General features: G+C 38.5%; 2 protein-coding genes and 2 long non-coding RNA genes across 4 annotated transcripts; 2 read left to right on the top strand and 2 right to left on the bottom strand.

The window, feature by feature from the left end:
• Window positions 1-715: 715 nt before the first annotated feature.
• On the top strand, window positions 716-9,986 carry LOC129705886 (homeobox protein Hox-A3). The gene is made up of 4 exons (XM_055649759.1): window positions 716-1,195; window positions 2,596-3,365; window positions 7,931-8,324; window positions 8,839-9,986. Exons 1-4 carry the CDS (start codon window positions 733-735, stop codon window positions 9,576-9,578), a joined length of 2,367 nt encoding a protein of 788 aa, XP_055505734.1. The 5' UTR covers window positions 716-732; the 3' UTR covers window positions 9,579-9,986.
• LOC129711844 (uncharacterized) lies at window positions 4,544-7,909 on the bottom strand. The gene is made up of 2 exons (XR_008725930.1): window positions 7,163-7,909; window positions 4,544-4,705 (listed from the first exon to the last, which is right to left on the bottom strand). It is a non-coding gene; the product is annotated as an uncharacterized LOC129711844 (long non-coding RNA).
• A 162-nt stretch (window positions 9,987-10,148) lies between the features above and the next one.
• Window positions 10,149-13,712, bottom strand: LOC129711853 (uncharacterized). The gene is made up of 3 exons (XR_008725935.1): window positions 13,465-13,712; window positions 13,219-13,309; window positions 10,149-10,321 (listed from the first exon to the last, which is right to left on the bottom strand). It is a non-coding gene; the product is annotated as an uncharacterized LOC129711853 (long non-coding RNA).
• A 140-nt stretch (window positions 13,713-13,852) lies between these two features.
• On the top strand, window positions 13,853-16,317 carry LOC129711816 (homeobox protein Hox-A1). The gene is made up of 2 exons (XM_055659754.1): window positions 13,853-14,502; window positions 14,990-16,317. The coding sequence occupies exons 1-2, from the start codon at window positions 13,878-13,880 to the stop codon at window positions 15,340-15,342; spliced, it is 978 nt and encodes a 325-aa protein (XP_055515729.1). The 5' UTR covers window positions 13,853-13,877; the 3' UTR covers window positions 15,343-16,317.
• Window positions 16,318-22,087: the final 5,770 nt, after the last annotated feature.

Genomic DNA, 22,087 nt, shown 5'->3' with positions numbered 1-22,087 from the left:
AAATAAATATATAGAAACTTTGCAAAATCTAGTTTACTTTTTTGTACATTTCATTGCTGAGGAGTTTGTGCTTTTCCGCTTTGGCTCGTTCTCATAAAAAAAACAAATATTGCAAGTGATGATATTTCATCTGTGTGAACTTCTCATTGTATTTGCTTAATTAATGAATGACACATGTAAAACCGACCAGTTTAAACAGATATACAGAATTTTTATAAAAATCATGACAAAGCCATAAAGCTCAATAACCAGCAGCTTAAAAAAAAAGTTTTATTGAGATGCAGTGATTCTTTTTAAAAACTCAAGACAAAGGGTGCTTCCAGTTCAACCTACCGAAATCCATGTTTCACACAAAATCGTGTGTTGTATTGTGTTTCCATAATCAGAGAAAATAAAACAAGAAGTCAGAATCTGTAGAAACTAAATCCTTGGTTCTCATCCACATTGAGTCTTTGCTGCAGTTTAAAACGCTGTTATACTCAGAATGCCTAGGGCTAAGATGTGTTACCATATATTGCTGCACACTTTTTCCTTTATGGCTTTTGATGTCAGCTGCTATTGAGAGTAAGATGGATTTGTACTATTTCACCATTATGGTTTTGTTTCTTCTAACACTAGGTCTATCCGAAGAGGCCATTGGAGGAAGAGTCACGTGACACCGGGTGCCAATGTTATTCTATAAGGGTGACAAGACCCTGTCAGTTTGTGAAATAAATATTGGGAAACAACGAGATGCAAAAAGCAACATACTACGACAGCTCTGCAATTTTCGGTGGTTACACATACCAAGGAGCAAATGGTTTTAACTACAATGCCAATCAGCAGCAATATCCGCCTTCATCCCATGTGGAAAACGACTATCACCGGCCTGCCTGCTCTCTGCAGTCACCTGCTAGCACTGTCCCTCATCACAAACCCAATGATATTAACGAGAGTTGCATGCGAACCAGTGCCAACCAAACGAGCCATCTCCCAGTTATTGCCGAGCAACAGAAGCCACCACCACCTCCACCACCCCCGCCCCCACCCCCACCTTCTGTATCTCCACCCCAAAATACCAGCAACAACTCGACTCAATCCAGCACAAGCAAAAATCCCACACTTACCTCACAAACCACCATTAGTAAACAAATATTCCCTTGGATGAAAGAATCACGCCAAAACACCAAGCAAAAGACCAGCAGCTCTAGTTCAGGTATATTGTATCCTATCTTATCCTTTGAGCATTAATTGTCATGCCAATGTGCCAATGAGTTAGATGCTAATGAAGTGATTCCCATTCTCTCTATCATACAGTATATGGACAAACATGGAATAATTGTAATAGTTGTGGAACTCATATGTTAAAATGGGGGGGGTAATTTTTGCACAACGATTTGACAAATAGCCTATAAACATAAACGCCCAAATGTTCTAAATGTAGTTTAAGTAAATTTAAATATATGCTTTAGATATCAGTTGAGAAACTTCATCCTACCTTCTCTTTACTGCTGTTCAACCCCCCTCTCTCTTGTTTCTCCTATTCTTCTATCCCACTGCTCTTATATATCTTTCACACATACAGACATGCATATACATGTGTTCAATACTTAAAAATATTGAGCCTAAATTATACCAGGTTTATTTTAAGAATGTTTGTTGTTTATGAATATGATCGCACTGATCTGAAATATGCTTGTAAATCTTCCGTAATGTCCCAATGGTTAATTAAGTATACTGTCAGTGCCCTGGATTGGGCAGTGAATAACATATTCTTCATGTAATTTCAAGTTTTATTGCCCAGTGTATATGTGATTGGACTTCAGTTGTCAGTTGCAAAATGCAAACATTTTTAATATACACACATATATTTCCAATGTATAAATATGTATATGAGAAGTACCAGGATTTGTGGACAGCAGTGATGCTATTATAAATTTAAATAAATTAGAAATGTTTGGAAATCTGAATTGCATCTGCGGTTGCCAGCCACTATTATGCAAACCTCTATTTATATTCACAAACTGAAAAATATGTTAGTAAGGAGCTTTGATAAATTTTCTGTGCCATAATTCCAAATTATAATCAGTGGATATAACCTAGCATTATCCACATTTAATATATTTGTGTTCATTTATTATAACTGTACATTGCTGTAGACAGAATCTTTTCCCCATCCATAATTGCCTTTGATTATGTGTGGTGAACCACCTTCTTGGACCACTGCAAATTGTATGTAACCAAGTGGGAAGTGTTATTTTTAAGTAACTACTCAATAGCTTGAAGTAACATGCCATGTTAGGGACTATGGTGACGTAAACAAGCACCTTTCTCATATGGGATGAGGGGGAATTCTATTTGGTTTGTTAGTGTTTTATGTAGAATACATTAAGCATTAGAAATTAGTTTTTATTTCTAAGCATAACCAAATGTTGTGATTAGCTATGTATATATTCTGTAACTACATTAATAACATGCATTGTCCTTTTTAGTAAGTCTATTGTCTATTTACAGATTGTCTCATGAATTATTGTAACTTTACATATGTTAGAACATTAATGCACATATTTCTAACCTTTATAGATAAACTCAATGATTGTTTTTCTTTATTTGCAGTTGAAAGTTCTGCTGGTGAGAAAAGCCCACCTGGCCCTGCTTCCAAAAGGGCACGCACAGCATACACCAGTGCCCAGCTAGTGGAACTGGAGAAGGAGTTTCACTTTAACCGCTACCTTTGTAGGCCCCGGAGGGTTGAAATGGCCAATTTGTTAAACCTTACTGAAAGACAAATCAAAATCTGGTTCCAGAATCGGAGAATGAAATACAAGAAGGATCAGAAAGCAAAAGGCATGCTCACTTCCTCTGGCGGACAGTCACCATGCAGAAGTCCCATCCCACCTTCAGCTGCAGGAGGATATGCAAACTCGATGCATCCCTTGGCAACCAGTGCTCCATATGATCCTCACTCACCTACTTCATTTGGCAAACCTCATCAAAATGCATATGTCATTCCTACATCTTATCCTGGGCCTCTCAACAATTGCCCGCCTCTACAGAAGAGATATGCTGGGACAACAGCTGTGACGCCTGAATATGACACACACCCACTTCAAGGCAATGGCGGCTATGGGACGCCTCATTTACAGGGTAGCCCAGTGTATGTTGGAGGGAACTTTGTAGAAACCATGCCAAGCTCTGGGCCTTCTCTTTTCAGCCTAACCCATCTTGGCCACCCTCCTTCTGGGAATATGGACTATAATAGTGCGGGGCCAATGACCAGCAACCATCATCATGGACCTTGTGACCCACACCCTACATACACAGACCTTTCTTCGCACCATCCGTCTCAGGGAAGAATTCAGGAAGCACCCAAACTGACCCATCTGTAATGGACCAGTTGGTTGCTGGTGTACTATCACTTTCTTATGCATTTATGTAATCTTAGCTATAATTACATTCCTTCTTCCACTCCTATCTCCTTTTTGATTTAGTACCACTCTTTATAATTTCCATGTAATGGTGTTTCTATGGACAACCAATCCTTGCTTGTATTGCTCTGTCTCTGGTTAGTGGTTGTTCTTTTCATGGACTCCAGCCTTAGCATTCAGTAGTAGAAGTGAAGTACTAAGGCTTCCAGAACTTTGCGTATATATCTTCTACTCTTATGGAACAGGGTATATGAACAAATTTTCTAAAAATAATACCTGAACGTGAATTTGTTCGTGCTTTATTTTTCCTTACGAGGAACAGTAAATGGTTTATATTGCACTTCCTTACAATGGATGGTTAAACAAGATCGATACATTTGTACAGGGGCTCCCTGGGCAAATAAGACTTCTTGTCCATCTTTCAGTATGTGTGTATGCTGGTGAACATTCAAATTTATTTATTTGCTCTTTCAAAGGAGAATAATCTAAGTGTTTAAAATATTATTTATCCCCATTGACATATATTTATAAAGAGATCTGTACATTAACTATTTACTTGGTTATGTTCAGCCTTGTGTTTTAAGTCATGGTAAATATATATGTTTTTTTTTTCATTCCTGTAAGATACACAGAAAAGTAGTTTTCTGTTCATAATGTAATAAAGAAATGCAATTTGGTCAATTGTGGGAATGATGCCAAGACAACAACATTTAGACTGTAACTGTAGTATTCTTAAAATGAAACACAGAATTGCCACAATTTTGTTTTAGATATGCATTCCATGCTGCAAATGAGATATCCGTTGAACAGCAAGTTCTGAAGAATAAATTTTTTTTGTCAGCAATATGGCGTTGCTTGGAATGTTAACTCTGCAAAACATTGTACACTACTTCCCATTTGAAATGTGTGTGTAAATGTAAGCTAGTTCAGCAGTAGACAGCAAAACACACAGCCCTGCAGTCAGGATTCCTTTGTGTTGTGTAGCTACAGCCAAGTGCTTCAACCCCCACACTGTAACATCATCCATTTTCATGTGGCTTGCATCTGTCTCCAATGCTGCATTTATTGAAGCCCCAAAACAGAAGGACTCATTTTCTTTCTCCATGCAGGAAAATAAAGCTCGACAAGGATGCATATTGGATTAATTTTCTTTAATTATTAATAATAGATTGTTTGATCAAGACATGTACATAGCACATCTTAAAAGGTTCAGATATTACAATGCACACTCAAAAGATCACCAGCCGGGTTGTACTGCCATTATCGCCTCGTTCCTTCTCCAGTACATAATCCACATGCTGAGAGGAGAGAAAAAGAAAAAAAAGTCAGGATTCAAAAATATTTGACTCATGTGGTTTAAATTAATACGTGATTTAGAAGCATTACTTGAAAAGATTTAAAATTCCAGCTGATAATTATATAAAATCCATATGTAAGCCGATTCTAAATAATGAAGTGACATCAGTCACGCATTCAGGTTGAGGTCTATAAACGCCTAACGTTCAATAGACGAATAAATGGGAACGAACCCTTTTTAAAACAATGTTGTTGTGGTGTGCCCTATTCATTTCAAAATATCCTTTTAATTCCATTGAACTTATCACTTACTATTTTATCAAGAAGTATTTGCGTGTAAACTGAAAAATGCCACGAAAATAATATTGAGAAATTCAATATTTACAGCAATTAATGTGAATTCTGGTAGCATTTTCTTCCTATTGCACGTTTCCCGCGTCAATCAAAGTAGCTGGAAAGAATAAAAGTATCCCGATACGTTACAATTCTAGTCTGATAATTGCATTAAAAATCCCCTCATGTGGTTTATTAATTTTTAAAAGATTTTAAGTCTAATACAACAGACGTTCATTAATGAATCCATAGCCAAGATCTATGTCTCCAAATATATTTGCGTGCAGTATATACAGATATAAATGTGGTTTTAGAAAGGCCATTATAATACGTAAGATTATGCCCACATGTTTCTCAAATTGTGAAACAAATTAAAAAAAAGAAAACTTGTACCCTTTAGGCAATATTTGTAATAAAAGGGATTCTTTCCCATTGAACGATGTCCAGGCACTAAGAAAGGAGACGCCATGATGCCGGCATCCTCTCTTCCCGTGTTTCCCAAAGGACACGTTGTCTAATTTATCTTCCTACTCAAAATGCATGAGAGACCTTCTTCGCTCAGGTAGCAACGTTTTAAATGTGATCCAACTAAAGTCCGGCCCATCCAACTGATGTTTAAGGTAGACTGCATCAGGCCAACAATTTATTATGAAGCTCGAGTTTGATAAATTCAGATTGTACGAAAAATCTGCGCGCAATCTTCGGAGAAGCCTCAACTTTCCCTCAAATTAGTTGAACGTAAATTAGTCATCCTTTTGATGTGACCCGAAATATTGCTGCAATTCAGTGCAATGATATAGTAAAATTTCATTTGTTTAATTTTGAAAGGTTAAATCGCAACGAAACAACCCGAAAAAGTGTTATTTAAACTCAATGTTTATTTTCTTCTAGGCGCATTCAAACGTACAATTTTAAATGAATGCTGAAGAGCTTCAATGAAATAAAACCGAATCTTAATCACAGAACAAAATACCGGGTTACCCACAATATAGTTAAAGCTAAATAGCGTTGAGGAATATGATCTTTATGTTTTCCTCAAAATATTTAGGTTGCAGCACTGAACTTCTCTCCCCGCGTTTCTGTTTTATTGACAAATTTTACGTTATTCATAAAATCAACATTTCCATCTCTTAAAACATGCTATTTTCTGTTTCATTCCTTTTGATGTTGCTAACAAACTGAATAAAAGAGGCTTTCGCCCACATATCCTCGCAATAGAGACACTGAAATGTGCAGAACGCCAACACCTACTCACATTTCACACACAAAAGCTTCATTTAATTGCAAAAGCTCTTTCCATTTGTAGGTTAGCACCAAAATCCTCACTCCAAACTTGGAAGAAGGAAAACTAGCGTTAATCATGAAATATTTATTTATGTAACGAACTCACCCTTTCGCCTAATAATACAGCAGCGCTGCTTCTGCTCTGAAGATCAATAAAATATTATCTGCAACAATTTAAAGCAGCAAACAGTGTTCTCACACTCATGATGATATTCGACATTGCAGCGAGAAGCTTTAAATGTGTTCTTGGGGCCAGAAGCTGTCAGACCTGTAGCCGAACAAGATTGATAGCGCACATACTTCCTTACAGCTTTGTTTGCGGTATAAGCAAAACGGAGGCCTAGCAAACCACCACCATTTTCATCTTGCTCGTTTCAATAAACTTCCAGTACCCATGAATTCCTCGTTCACGAATGAGATTTCGCGATTATTAATAGGTGCTGGTATATTTATAAAATACTGCGTGGGAAGAACGAATATGTATATCGTGACCTGGCTTTCATCCCCTCTCCAGTCCCACCGCCATACCCGCCCTTTATAATTTAGATGAAAGCAGACCATAATGTTTTCAAATATAATTTAAATATAAGTACTTGAAAGCAAACGATAGGTTTACTTCTTTAGCCACGCTACGAAAAGTCGTTTCTTCCTAAAACGGTTTCGTTTTGTAATGTCTTTAACAATTCTATCTCTCCATCTATTTCACGATTCGTGCGTTTATCTGTACGTATGCTTGTGTGTTATGTCTGTCAGTGTCTTTGCGAACGTTTTAAATATAATAACCTATTATAACTATGAGCTAATCCTCGCACGTTACAGATTAAAATAAGATAATACAATACCTGCAATGAATTGCCGTTTACGTTTTTCGTTGGCCATAAACAAACGACTACAAAAATGTAATGGAGTTTCCAGAATCACCACCATATTCGATCTCCTGCGTGAACTATTGCCTCCATACAGCACAAAAATCAAGGAATATCCGGTACAGTACAGATATAATAATAGGGGGACAGAATTCCCAACGAAAGCATGGAAGCAAATGGCTGTAGCTTCGCCTTGTGTAACTTCTTATGTGGCTGGGTTCTGGGGTCCAATGTCAAAACTTTGAAGATTAATGGATTACTTTGTTAATGACTCTAGGCGTCAGATTTAGGTGCAAGATGATTTGTGAGGTGCAAGTCGTCTTCGTGACAGTCGGTAACACACAGAGAAAGAGGAGCCAGCAAGTGTGCGGAAGACATAGAGGGAGGCTGTAAGAAACAAGCCAGGATGTGTGAACTGATTTCCACAAGCTTTAAAACTGAAATTTTTTACACATTTAATATGGGAAGATGGATCAAAAAGTAGGAATCAAAACACTGCTAGCCCAGAATGAGGCGTTCCTCTCTGACTTTTTGGATCAATCACATAGACAGTGCCTTCTTTTGATTAAACCCCAAATTGTCATTGGGCAGACGCAATCATGTGACAGCGAATTCGGTCCAATTTCAACCTTGTCTCCATGAATTCAATAGTTTAATAGTAGCACGGTCCCCATACGGCTGTAATCAGTGAATTAGAAAAAAACAGCAGCGATATTTATTTTTTTAAAACGGCCCAAAAAATAACTAACACCTAACTTTCTTCCCCTACGTTCTGTGGAGACGGCAATGAATTACGAATTTGAACGAGAAATTGGTTTTATCAATAGTCAGCCGTCGCTTGCTGAGTGCCTGACATCTTTTCCCCCTGTCGGTGATACATTTCAAAGTTCATCAATCAAGAACTCGACGCTTTCACACTCGACAGTGATTCCTCCTCCTTTTGAGCAAACCATCCCTAGCCTGAATCCCAGCAGTCACCCTCGCCAAAGCCGGCCAAAACAGAGCCCAAATGGCACAAGCCCTTTACCAGCCGCGACTCTACCTCCGGAATACCCCTGGATGAAAGAGAAAAAAAACTCCAAGAAGAATCACCTGCCTGCTTCTTGTGGACCCGCAGAATCCTGTCTTTCCCAAAAAGGTCAGCTCAAAGAGTTTCCTTTCTAATTATTGTCTTAAGTTAGTCTAACTTATTTGCATGGAGTGTTTAATCAGATTTATTTGGGCTGCAGGGTAATAATTATAAAATTACAGCACTTTCTCCTACTTATTTAATGGAGAATGATTTATTTGGCGAGCTAGTCAGAAAATGACCTTCTGTGCTCTCCCCATCCCAGAGTTTTTATATTTGACAGTAATGAAGAGTGATAGATGAGCGCACTTTCATGGTAAAGCAGCTGATACAGAGATCACCAAATGTGCAAAGGCTGTTGAGAACTTGGCTGTAAGATTGGGGCTACTGCACATGTGTATTTTGCAATATTTTTAATATTTTAGAAAGAGGTAGACGCCACAGCCGCAGACTCTGAAACAATGGATTTACTGCATTCAGGCGGCCATTTTGTTGCAGTGGGTAGTCTATATTTTATATTATTTTTGATTCAAGTGGTTATAATATGTTTTATGGTTGTTTTTTCGCGTCCACTTATCTGTAGAAACTCATGAAATTCCGGATAATACAGGCGGGGGATCGCGGAGGTTAAGGACTGCTTATACAAACACACAGCTTTTGGAGCTGGAGAAAGAATTTCACTTCAACAAGTATCTGTGTCGACCCAGGCGGGTGGAAATTGCAGCCTTGCTTGATTTGACTGAAAGACAAGTGAAAGTGTGGTTTCAAAACAGACGAATGAAGCACAAAAGACAGACCCAATGCAAAGAAAACCAAAACGGAGATGGCAAATTTAAGAATTTGGAGGACAGTGGGCAGACTGAAGATGACGAAGAGAAGTCACTCTTTGAGCAAGGCATCAACAATGTTACTGGCGCTCTCTTGGACAGGGAAGGCTATACTTTTCAAACCAATGCACTGACTCAACAGCAGGCCCAGAATTTACACAATGGAGAATCCCAAAGTTTTCCAGTTTCGCCTTTACCCAGCAATGAGAAAAATCTAAAACATTTTCATCAACAGTCACCCACTGTTCAAAACTGCCTGTCAACAATGGCCCAGAACTGTGCAGCTGGCCTGGACAATGACAGTCCAGAGGCCCTTGATGTCCCTTCTTTACAGGATTTTAATGTGTTTTCTACAGAATCCTGCTTACAGCTTTCAGATGGAGTATCGCCTAGTTTACCCGGGTCTTTGGACAGCCCTGTGGATCTTTCTGCAGACAGTTTTGACTTTTTTACGGATACTCTAACTACAATCGATTTGCAGCATTTGAGTTACTAACTGAACAGTCGCTGTAAGGAAAATATGCCTTCTTTTAAATGCGTTTCCTTTCCTTCATTTTCTTTCAAATGGTCAGTATTTTTTTTCCATTTTAATTAACTTGAATGTGTTGAGGACCACGTAGAATTGCAAAAATCAATGATCATTGTTGTACTTTCCCCCCATATTTCACAACTTGCTCTTCAGCAATACATGGGTCCACGTGCAAATTATTTCAGACATATTGACCAATCGCTCTATTACCTCTTTTACTTTGTATTATGTTAGGGTGCATTTCCATTAATAATTTGATAGAATAAAGTATTATACGCTACAGGTAGCCACCCTGAAGCATTTTCTCTCTCAGGACTATTTACACTTAATAAATATCCTTTGTTTTCTTTTTGACATAAATTCATTAATGAAATCGACGACGCTGGTCAGTCTCGTTCTTTGCTTTTTCTTTACGGTATTTTATTGAAAAGGGTGAAAACAATCCAGTATCTTTATTGTAGTAAATCTCTACAGAAAGAAAATAAACCTGTGGTTGAAAACTTATCAAAACTGTGATACAGAGCCAAGGACGAAGTAAATCTAATAAAGTGACGTTTATTAACTCACACAATACATGAGCACTTTCATAAACAGCATAAATGCAAACAAGCGGACACAGGTGGAAATCACAATATTTCGCAGAAAAATCTTCTTGATATTTTTCATCTCTACGATTTCACCATGGAATTATCAGCCACCTCCCTGAAAATCTAGGAAACAAGGAGAAAAGTTTACTTGTCCATGGCCATGTGCACTTGTTATCAAACAACGCTCTTTATTTATTGATGTCAGTAGCTAATCTTTAGCGCCGATTCCACTATCCCTTATCTCGCTTGCTGCCAGTCATCATCAGCAATATAGTTCACATATGTTTTACTATGTCATGCGCGATCAACCTAGTATTAAAAAGAGGATGTTAACGATTCAAAATATTACCACGTCCTTTACTACTTTTATTTTTTTAAATTCCTCCTGAGAAATATATGGGGAAACGCTTGTATTCAATTCAAAAAATGGACTTCGGGAGAGCGTTGGTACAGCCTATTCTCTATTCAACACAAATGTTTACTTTGTGAAAAGATTCATTTTGATAAAAGTCTTCAATACACATGACCATATTTTTGACCACATTTTATACAACGCAATATGAGTTATACTTTGTTTTCACGTTTCTATTTGCACAAATAAATCAACAGCTGTAGGAATGCATCCTCATTGTGCATTGGGATTTATAGGCAACCATTCTTTTTTTTTGTTTTAACCTTTTTATAACAATGCCCACCCCCACCCCCACCACCACTCCCACTCCCACCCCACCACATGGCCATCCCCGAAGAATTTGTTGTAGTTCTTATTTCGATTCAACAGAAACGTTGATTACGAGGAGCGATGCTCCAGCCTTCGTGTTTGCGTACGGGAACGGCTCTGGAGGTAATACTTCCCAATCTCATAAATCAATCCTCTTTTATGAATGAGAATGTCATCAAATGGATCAATCGCAGTAGCACATAACAAAAAAAAAGTCATCTTACGTATTTGGCTGGCCGGGGATCCTCTGTCAGTTTCTAGGTTGTAGGCGTTGAGTCGTAATTCATTTTCACAGAGCACTGCGCTGCTGCCACTCACTTCGAATTTGAAACAAACTACTTACGGATTTACAGCGATGTTACTGTTACTCCGGAGTTCAAATTGTTTAATGACTAAGCAGAACAATGGCGGAAAGAGCTTTTTTTAATTGTAAGCTATTACTGCATTTATGCTTTAAAAAAAAAACTTGATCATGCTCTGTTCACGGGAAAGACGATACTTTTTGCTACTAAAAGCAAACGGCACGGACACACAGTGACACATTGTCAATAACATGTCGCTATGAAACGTGTCTTTACACGACATAATGGGTAGGCTACCAGAAATGTGTCTTTCCTACAAACGTATCAAGGAGAGAAGCAAGCCCAGTTATTTCACAAATGGTATGGTTAAGGCAATTAGTTAAAAACGCAAAGGCGGCCTTGGTTAACGGACGAGATTGTCTGTATGTGTGGCTGGGTGGTGGTGAGATGTGGTAGTAGGTTACTCACGAGGGTCCGTGGGATATCTCAATCAAGAAATTATTTTTAGGGAAGGGGAGAATTGTTTTTGCAACTTCAACATTTACATTATTTTCCCTTGACAATCCACATATCCCAGATCTCTTCAAAAGGCAGTTTCCTATCCATTGATTGAACAGACCCAGCGAATAAAAATGGCGGAGCTGCCTGTTACTGTAAAGCTGCTCATTTGTTTCAACTTACGAGCACATGGAAGGCGGGGAAAATGTATTAAAATATAAGATCTAATTGCCGCGTTTTATAAACGGGAAAGAATATATTTTGAAGGAATGCAGGACTAGAAAAATAATATTTGAAGGAAAATCGACACAATCTACTGCTGCAATCAGTGACAAAAATATATTTTGATAAACTTGAAAAAAAGTATCATATCTTTTCTCAGTACTTTATCATTCATTTCTGTGCCCCTGTTACCTGCTTGATATGAAGCGGTATGTCCCAGTAAGATTTTACCACTGGTTTAAACTGGTGCTTTACTCAGGTCAATGAATGGATTTCAAAGTGATTTTGTGTTTACAAAATTGTTTCTTAGTGTGGGGTATATGGAATATATGCTGACATTATTTTCATAATTTGTTCACTATATATTATATATTCACTATATACTTTTAATGCATTAAACACAAACACGCAGGCCGCAAATAGCAATAATCAGCTCATTTGTTCATGTTATAATTGTGTATTTGGTTGATTTGAGAAAACGGAATATATTATAACTGAAAGAAACATATATTTTGTTAATCCCCATGCTGATGTTCAAAAAGCTAAAAGTATATAGAAATATTGGCGATATCCGCCTCTTGTTGTTATATGACGATTTTCCTATGGGATTAGGATCCACCGTTTGACATCATTAATTATTCCGAGTAAATTATTGTCTGTAAACCTGATCCACGCCAGTCTGTAATGCGCAAAAGATTGATCTCAAATCATGACCGACCCTCTCTGCTCGGAGAGGACTCTCTACAGGAAGCTGACAGATGGGCGGCTGCGCCTTCGAATCGACCGCGTTTGGGCTGCATTATGCTATGGCCAAGTGGAGTTATTATTCATAACTCTGTGTGTGTAAAAAAAATAGGTACACTCTGATTCCCGCAGCAACCAGAATGAATAGGCAGCCTGCCAATGTAAGGAGTATCCTTTGGCTGCCTGTAATCCTATAGTGAGGGGGAAGCTCCCAGCAGCCTGTGTTCGGTGGAAGAGGCTGCTCATTTCCATGCCAATAGCTGGAAAGCTGAGGGAAGGCGCAGGCCAGGCCTTGATAGGCTGTGCTGACATCCGTGCACGCTGAAGATATGGCGCCTCCTTTTACAAGCGGACGCCACATCACACACCGCTTAATTATAAATATCTACATCATAAACATCTTGGTCCAATTAATCATTTCGTCCTCCGCTTTCAGGACGTCTTTACGTCGCACGGATTACCATTGGGGGTATAATCAGTTAATAATAAATGTGACCGGGCTATCCTATGCCAGAAGGAACTGCATTAGTTACCTGTATTTTCTTTCATTAAAGTGCGCCGTCCCGTCTAACATTCGATAGGTTTTGCATAGATTTTCCCGACCTTAGATCAGCGAGTTGTGTTCTTCAAATAAATAAAAGATTGTTCACCTCGATGCTGTAGCTGAGACACTGGACAGAAACATCTAATTCCCGTAGGTCGAGGGTGGTACAATTGTCTTTCTGTACGCTTTAAACTGCAAAGTGTTTAATATTAAAGCATCGAACAGTTTTCCTTACCTGTCTGAGAGGCTACTGTGCGGGAGAAGACGGATATCTCCCCATTGTGGACGCGCGATCGGCGCCTTCACTAATACCACTGCAGACCTCAGTGGAACAGTACGTGTATCTTGAATAAATTCCTCCTGCATTCTGCCGGGCATGCTTTGAAGTATAATGCATTTGTGGGCTAATAATGCTCGCAACCTTGATGGAAGAGCGTTTGTAATTTAAATGCCACTACAGTGATCGATCACCGCAAGAGCATGCAAACTTCCCAGCGAGCCTGGCGATTGGCTGGCTGGAGTCACGTGGCGACACTTCACTGTATATTGATATAATTTTCTTTCAGCTCTATTGAGGAAGTGGGGAAGTTGGCACGGTCCATCCAGGTTGGTGGACAGTCACTTTATAGGCTGGTTATCCAATGACAGATGGACAATGCAAGGATGAACTCCTTCCTAGACTATTCTATTATTAGCGGAGAAACTGGGACTTGTTCTTCCAGAAGTTACCATGCAGATCAAGGAATTACAACTTATCAGTCTTGTGCCGTGGGCAATAATAACAGCAACGTTGATGACCGCTATATCGTGAGCAGAGGTGTTCAGATAGGTGCTCCTCTTCATCACCATCACCATCAACATGCTAGTTACACACATAACAACCTGAGCATCCCCTACAGTGCCCACCCTAATTGTGGGACGGGATACCCAGCACAAAGCTTCAATACAGGCTACAGTCATCACTACTCACTAAATCAAGAGACTGATGGCAACGGAGGTTATCCTCAGTGTAATCCTGCTGTCTATCCTGGCAACCTTGCCTCAGCAATTAGCCCACAGCACCATAGCTATGGCGGGATGGTGAGACCAGGCCAATATAACCATCACCCTTACAGGCAAGAGCAACAGGGTTTAGTGCTGGCTGCAGGCTGTCACCCTCTGTCACCCGCTCCTGGCAGTCACCAGGAATCTTGCTGCTCCCCGTCAGCTGAGACCTCTCCTCCAGCACAGACCTTTGAGTGGATGAAAGTGAAGAGGAATCCGCCAAAGACAGGTAAAGTGGATTTACTGTGTATCTCTTTTTATGATAAATTATAGGATGAAGCCAGATTCTCGCAAGTATATCTGGAAAAGTGATTGCCAAGTCTGTCATACCTAAAATAAACCAACGACTCTTAATCTGTTGCATATTGTTAAAGCTAACCCGGTGAGCTCACCTTTCGTCTGTATTGCCCCCCACCCCCCCCCCCCCCCCCCCCCCCCCCCCCCCCCCCCCCCCCCCCCCCCCTCTTGCCTCCCCCCCTGTGATCTATAATTGTGTATCCATTCCTTTGGGCCTCACCCGAAGTCGATGTTAAACAGGAACCAGTTGACGATATGGCGGTAATAGTTTCGTTTGTCTACCCTAAACACTACGCAGGAATACTAGTTTTTCGGTGCATGAAACCCAGACCGGAATTTGTAAGCAATTGAAACATTATTCCCTTCAAATCCTCTCTGACTTATTCATTTGTTTTTGTGATCAATTCTTACCGGTTTAGGAAAGGCTGGAGAGTATGGTTTTGCCGGCCAGCCCAATACAGTGAGAACCAATTTCACCACCAAGCAACTGACAGAGCTAGAGAAGGAGTTCCACTTCAATAAGTACCTGACCCGGGCCAGGCGGGTGGAAATTGCTGCTGCTCTCCAGCTGAACGAAACCCAGGTGAAAATCTGGTTCCAGAATCGACGCATGAAGCAGAAAAAGCGGGAAAAGGAGGGTCTTACCTCAGCTTCGCCTGCCACGCCTGGGAGTGAAGCTAATACAGAAGACACCTCAGACAAATCCAGTTCTACCTCATCGACCCCCTCCCCTGCATCATCTACCTCAGAAACCCTTAATACCTCGGGATGAAACAATGCAACACAAACCCAAACTGGAACCATGCATCTCCAGTTAAAAAAGAACACACAATGTAATTCTGTATGATTTTCTGGGAAGCAAACCAAAAATAAAAACATTGTAACTTGGAAATAAAAATCTGCCAATCTCTAAACGAACCAGAGATGCACTATTACAAAAGCGTTTACACTAAAAACCAACTACTGTATAATATAATTGTCCTATTTTAATTTAACGTGTTGCATATATATTGTAAGCTGCGCTGGTTGTATATATTGTCAAGAGTTTTATCTTTTTACGAATATTTTCTAAAAATGATGCTGAGAGCCAGGGTCACGTGGCCCTTATATGTAGGTGTAGAGATTTTATATAACAATGTAATCAATGAATTGGTGTGGAAGTGGTGCATTTCTTGTTCATGCTGAAAGTGGAGCTGAGCAAATAGAGTTGTTCTCCTCACACTGTGAAAGGTTAGATGTACAGGAATTACTGTACACTTCATTGCACTGGGCTATGTAAAATGTGAAAGGTGAAAGGTGAAAGGTGTTAAGTATGTTCCCCTTCCAAATGTACGTTGGTTATCTTAAGACCAGCGGTAGCACATTGTTAAAATACCTCAGAATTATAATGTTTACTCGGATATTTGTTGGGCTTAATGTTATGAGCTACCTGTTAAAGTAAGTAAATTAAGAATGTAAGCCAGACAGAAGTTTCTTTTTCTGTGGTTTGTGTCTAGAATTTTGCATGATACAATGCTGTCAGTGTTTACTTCTACATTACTGAGTTTTATCAGTTCTTCTGTGTGACTAGATGTTATATACAATCAGCACGTGATTTGAGACAGTTCTAAGATTTTCTGTGACTGAAGTCTAGAACAGAATTTACGGGTCCAGATAATAAATTATATTAAAATGCTGCGTTTCCTTGTTATAATCTACTATGTAACTTTGTTGTTCTCGTTTCATGAACTTCTTATTACCATTATTTTAAAACGTCTTCATTTTCCCTACAACATTGGGTATTATTTTTTACGTTATACGTATTTAATTTAATTTAGATTCTTAATTGATAAAATACGTGGAAAGACGAAAAAAACATTCATGTTGATGCTTGCCGATTCAAGAAAAATGAATTAAAAGCCAAAAAAAGGGACGTGCTCTGCTCTTACGATACATCAGCGGCACTTTAAAGGACGTTTTCAGATCAACGTTAAATGCCACACATACCAGATCGAACGACTGACCTTTTCACCTTGAACAACCTATTTACATATATGTAAACAACCCGCTTTCCCAAAATATTGCCATCAACAAGTTTCAGATTATTGCAGCATGATTTATTTTGATTTTTTTATTCACATTCATGCACAGTCTCATCAAAATGTAAATAATGAAAACACAGGTTTATCGAATTAACTTTGTAAAGTAAACTATTTTGTTCGTATCTGGACGGAACAAACTGCTGACGCAGTGTGCCTAGAATGTCACTGGCATTTGCTTCAGAATCAACACGATTAGATTCAGTTTGGTGTCAATAGCAAAAGTCGATGGTGTTTTAGGGCACGTCGGCCACATCAATGGAGAAATCTGCTATGGAACTGTCTGCATATGTAAGATGCAGACAGTCGATGCAAAGGAACTTCAAAGAAACGAACTACTGTTTTCTTTGATGCTCAAATATGCCAGTATCATTTTGTTTACTAAAGAATATTGTACAAAATAACGTCGAAAACAACAATTTTTGTTCCCTTTCTTACCTAGCAGACTGAATGTTGCGTGCAATTAAATGTGCTTTAATTGATATACTTCAACCGGACCTGGAGTTGCAATGTGAATCATAAGTGATGGAAACAGTTTTCAGAAGAAAGACACGAACCTGCATTTATATAACACCCCTCATCGCTTTAGGACACCCCAAACATTATACAGCCACTGAAGTGCTTTTGAAGTTTGAGCATCGTAGGAAATGCGACGTGTCTAAATTATATAGAAAGATAATTCCTTAGGCCAATTTAGATTTTGTAATTGCTGTGCGTATATGTTCTATCTGCACGTACTTATATTAGGGATTCCCGTAAACACTTTACAAAGCGTTTACACAGGCATTAGGCACGAGTGTAATGCCTGGCCATCTGTTGCTGGTGAATAGGTGCAAAATGCAGTCCCCAATGAATCCCGTTTGCTTTCTCACTCCGCAGATCTTAGCCCTCGCTGTAATAAACACTCAGTGTCATTCCATGGAAAATGGGATAAAGGAATGTGAGCACTGTATTCTTGAAATGAATATACTTACCAATTATACATGCACTCGAGAAGCATCGCCTGTGAAACTCTTAACAGCAAATGACACTACTTCAAAATTAAACCCAAGAAACTATCAATGTCGAGAGTTTACTTTTCCACACGTTACAATCTATTGGAAGACATATAAGAAATCTCGATTTATATATTTAAAAATCCCACTAAAATCTAAATTCCCGGTTACCTTCTTTGTTATGATCGTTCAATTCACTGATATATCTAAATCCGAGCGGTGATGTTTCTTTTTCTTCTAATTTAGGCTTTGGTTCCTTTCAGGGATCACGTTTTTGATGAACACTGAGAACAACCATCAGGCTAATGAACACTACGAACTCCAACTAAACTCCGAACTATGAACTGCCGGGGTTGCACTGGGAACTTTGGGCTTTGTGTTTTTTTGCACTATATTTGTTTGTTTTTTGATTCACCCTTTTTTATTTTGTGTATTATACAGCCAATTCAATACTTGGTTTATAAACCTGTGCTGTTGCGCCAAGTAAGAATTTCATTTTTCCGTTTTGGTACATATGACAATAAAACACCCTTGACTCTTTAACATTATACCATCTATTCTTATTCCCGGTTACTTTGTTATGTATTTTATTGTCTGTCATGAAAGGGCCAATTTTCTTAGGCGATGATTTGTTTAATACTGGTGACGAGTCAGTGCATCTAATATTAAGGAAAGATGGCCCACAACCTTCATTCCATTGTAACATTCATCCTCATGAATTTTACCTTTTCCATCTAGAGTCTCCGCATTTTCCTCCAGGGCAATCAGATTAAAGCTGATCAATATTTACTCGGCGTGAAAGGTTTACTGAAAACCCTATAGCTAAGAAACTGTCCCACTCTGCCTGTTCAACCCTGTTTAATCTCCAGTTCACTGAAAGTTCAAGCCGAATTAATTCAGTGTTGGTTCATTTTCAAATTAGCCCTCCTGTTTGCAGCTCGGAGTAAGCCCCAACATCAAACTCCAGACAAATCTCTTACACCAGCGACATGTTGTAAGCTAACTACGCATAATCACAAAAAAACCTTCACCGAATCAAGAGCAAAATGCGAGGTATTAAGCAAATTGTTATCCTTGTTTGAGGTCAAAGTTCATCGTACCACTGAATAAATGAATGTTTAATTATTCTTTATTGCCCTATTCTAATGACAGGTCACGTTCTTAGTAATCTTCTCTATAAACATTGACGTACTAATCGATACTGGGGTTTAGTTTTATGACAGAACTGAGACAGAAATTACCAGCCACTATTGCAAGTCGAACTACACTTCATCGTCTACAGCCATTGCTTTAATGCAACGATTTATTTCGTTGAAAGATGACAAATTACGATGGAATTCAGATTATATAATATTCACAAAGCTTGTAAAATCAACTTACAATAAGATCCTAAAACCAGAATATTACTACGCATGGTTATGTAAACCCTTGGGAGCACTTTTCCATTTTGTAGATTTTTGGCTATTCTCAGTCAGATTAATTTCTCATAGAATTCTGAAAACTTTCTGTTCTTTCTTTCCGTATTTGGAATTCGTACAATAAAGGCGATTCTCAAAATGAACTGTTAAATATATATTTCACCGCAGCACTTAAAACTGCAAATAAAACGGACTAAATCGAGACATTTAATATACTTCAGAATCTGATCTAATTTAAAATAAACTGTAGCGAACTATTCAGTTGCATGAAAGCAACACAAATGTCCTGTCAAATGAGAACATCGCGCAGTGATTAAGAAATATCTATTTAACTACATAAATGCCTCTCTCATAGTCAAATCAACTCTCGATATTTTAATTGTCTATCCAGTGTCTATCACTTGATATATATATATATATATATTAGGTCAGACACTTGTCAGAATGCAGAAAAGTTTAAAATAAAGCGGACATTTTAGTCAATGTAATACAGAGAGATTATTCGTATAGTACAGTACAGCGAATTGCTGCATCTAGTTTCCAGTATAGTTTGACGCGCCCGTTACGCAAGCACTGGTAGAAGAGATTCTTACCTCAGGCAGCTTTACGATATTCCCATTGGACGCATGGGCAGGTAAAGCGATTGAAAGCGTGCCTTAAATAGTCAAATTATTTATAGTCCGACCATTTATTGCACTTCAGTTTCAGAAACATTCAACAAGTTAAAGTTCAATTGTAACTGGTCAAATGTGCCTATTTCCCAAACTCTAAATCGCTTGTGTCCTTGTGATCAAGAGATTAGCGATATTCTCATATTATATCGCATGTTGCTGGAGAGACATTTAAACAAAAAGGGCTTCGCTTAAAACGTTTTCAAAATTTACCTGCTCAGGTCGACATGTTTATTTTAGTTGGTAGCTGGTGTTATCAATGATCAAAGAAAACTTATTGAATTTTTAAATTCACTTTAATAACAACGTATAGACTATTCAATCTGTACAGTATTAATCTACACTAAAAGACAGTAATTTGTTTCGAAATAATTAACTGTCTATATACTGCACAATCCCAGTTTTGACCTTTTGATAGTTTTTTTCCCGTAAGGTTAAGCAAACGTACTCCAGGATGTAAGGGCCGATTCATCAATTTAAGAGGCCGTGCAATAGCTGGTCGTGCGTGATGGCAAATATTTTACATCTGGAAACAATAGGAACGTTTAATATTGTGTTTTAAATGACATGATAACTACTAAGAAAGAGGTAGAGGAATGGCATGCAAGATGAGGCAATGCACAGGCCACTTTTGTTTCTATTCACGACAAATATGCAATTTATAACCCAAAAGATGAAATATTCACTCACATTTATCAATCATTTGTATACAACGAATTGACACTTTTCATTAATAAGGTCAAGTTCAAAATACAACTGAGTTTACAAAATTTTACTAACGGCGTACATTTCCTTCAATTGTATATTGTATTTGTAGATATTGTCAGATGTCGTTATGCATATTTACACAGTTCATTGGTCGGTCTTTCCCTTACGCTGGAACATTCATATACAATTTCGACAGTCAATCGTATCGATCGATACTTTAAACATAATTTTCCCAGTTAATAGCAGGAAGTGTGAAGAGATGAAATCGATATCGGTCAGGGTGTATAGATCACACACTTGGTAATAGATACAAATATTTCACATTATTGTATTTCCCAACGTACTGATAACGCCTGCCATTTAAATGAATCAGATTGGAAACTCAAAAACAAAATAGCTGGAAAACGAAGGACACTGTTTTGGAAATAGAATCGAATTTTGAAGAGGCAAGATATCTATTCGTTTCATTGGCGTTGTTTGAAGCAAACATACTTCACTCATTTTAAAGTGCATGCCGAGTACAATCTTTGTGGCTTTGTTCGCTTCCACAGACGTGTTTACGCCTGAACCTCAGATTTGTGCCTATGGATATTAGTATGATTGGAACTGTGCAGCAGCGACGTTTCACAATATAAGTTTTCCGACTAATGTCAAACAACGTCCAAGTGGCCGAAATTCATTTTGCAAGCATTGAGCATCGAAAATCAGCATGAAATGTTCAGGGGATGTATTTTTTAATATACATTTTTCATGACACGCACACGCCTCTCAATAATTTCAACCAGAATCCACTCTATGGGACAACTGAACAAGTATCAACCAGTCTGTTAAAAATGCCGACTGGGGAGATGTATTGCACACTGAGGGCGAGATTAAACTTCTGTAATAAATTACATCGTTCAACAGCGAGAGTTATGCAGGCGCTGGTTCTGTTAATTGCCACGATTAGTGTGCGTCTGAATGTCACAGGCTACCTGTGGGTTTCCAACTTGCGCTAAACAGGATGTTCCTTCCGGTTAGATTATGCTACTTTTACACAAGTAAATTCAGCCCTCCTACAAATTCAATACTTTTTGTTTTCACTTTTACAAAGAAACGTAGGCCAGCTCTTACTTGAGAACATATTAGCTGTTTTTATTGATGTAAATGTCACCAGTCAACAATAACCCGCATTCAAAATAATTCCTTTTAATTTATCTATAATCATTATGAATGAACAATAAACTCGGTGAGACCGCACGTAATTGGCACTACCAACGCAATCACCTCCCCCTACACCCAGCCCCGACTAATGAATGAAGATTTAATTTAAGATATTTTATTCATCTACTGAAATTTATAATGTTGTAAACGCAGCTATAATCCGATCATTCCTTGTATAATTGTCCTCTCTGAATCCGATTGGGCCGCGGCCTTTGGCTCCGGCACATGTCTGTAAGGCTTTAGGATGGAAGGCATAGAGTTATTTAGCGCAGAGTTGTTGAACATTTGAGCTAAGGAGTAGTTTGAAGGGACATGAGCCTACTTTATAATCTTTACAATCTGTGTTGTTTTGCAAGTTAAACTTGACAGGGCTTACTTTTATCAGCACGTACACTGCAGTTTTACTGTTCAGTGCGAAAGCGTACATTTACAGATGAGTACTGA

Source organism: Leucoraja erinacea, chromosome 2 (genome assembly GCF_028641065.1).
Source record: "Leucoraja erinacea ecotype New England chromosome 2, Leri_hhj_1, whole genome shotgun sequence".
Taxonomy (NCBI): domain Eukaryota; kingdom Metazoa; phylum Chordata; class Chondrichthyes; order Rajiformes; family Rajidae; genus Leucoraja; species Leucoraja erinaceus.
The sequence above is the reverse complement of the archived record's forward strand: the minus strand, read 5'-3'. Positions and strand labels throughout refer to the sequence as shown.

What these genes read in the sequence shown, in the direction of transcription:
- LOC129705886 (XM_055649759.1), top strand. Translation starts at nt 733, where the DNA reads ATGCAAAAAGCAACATACTACGACAGCTCTGCAATTTTCGGTGGTTAC. An exon ending in CACCCAAACTGACCCATCTG is followed by an intron (nt 3,366 to 7,930) that starts TAATGGACCAGT and finishes CCCAAAAAATAA; the next exon opens with CTAACACCTAACTTTCTTCC. An exon ending in ATCCTGTCTTTCCCAAAAAG is followed by an intron (nt 8,325 to 8,838) that starts GTCAGCTCAAAG and finishes ACTTATCTGTAG; the next exon opens with AAACTCATGAAATTCCGGAT.
- LOC129711816 (XM_055659754.1), top strand. Translation starts at nt 13,878, where the DNA reads ATGGACAATGCAAGGATGAACTCCTTCCTAGACTATTCTATTATTAGC. An exon ending in GAGGAATCCGCCAAAGACAG is followed by an intron (nt 14,503 to 14,989) that starts GTAAAGTGGATT and finishes TTACCGGTTTAG; the next exon opens with GAAAGGCTGGAGAGTATGGT.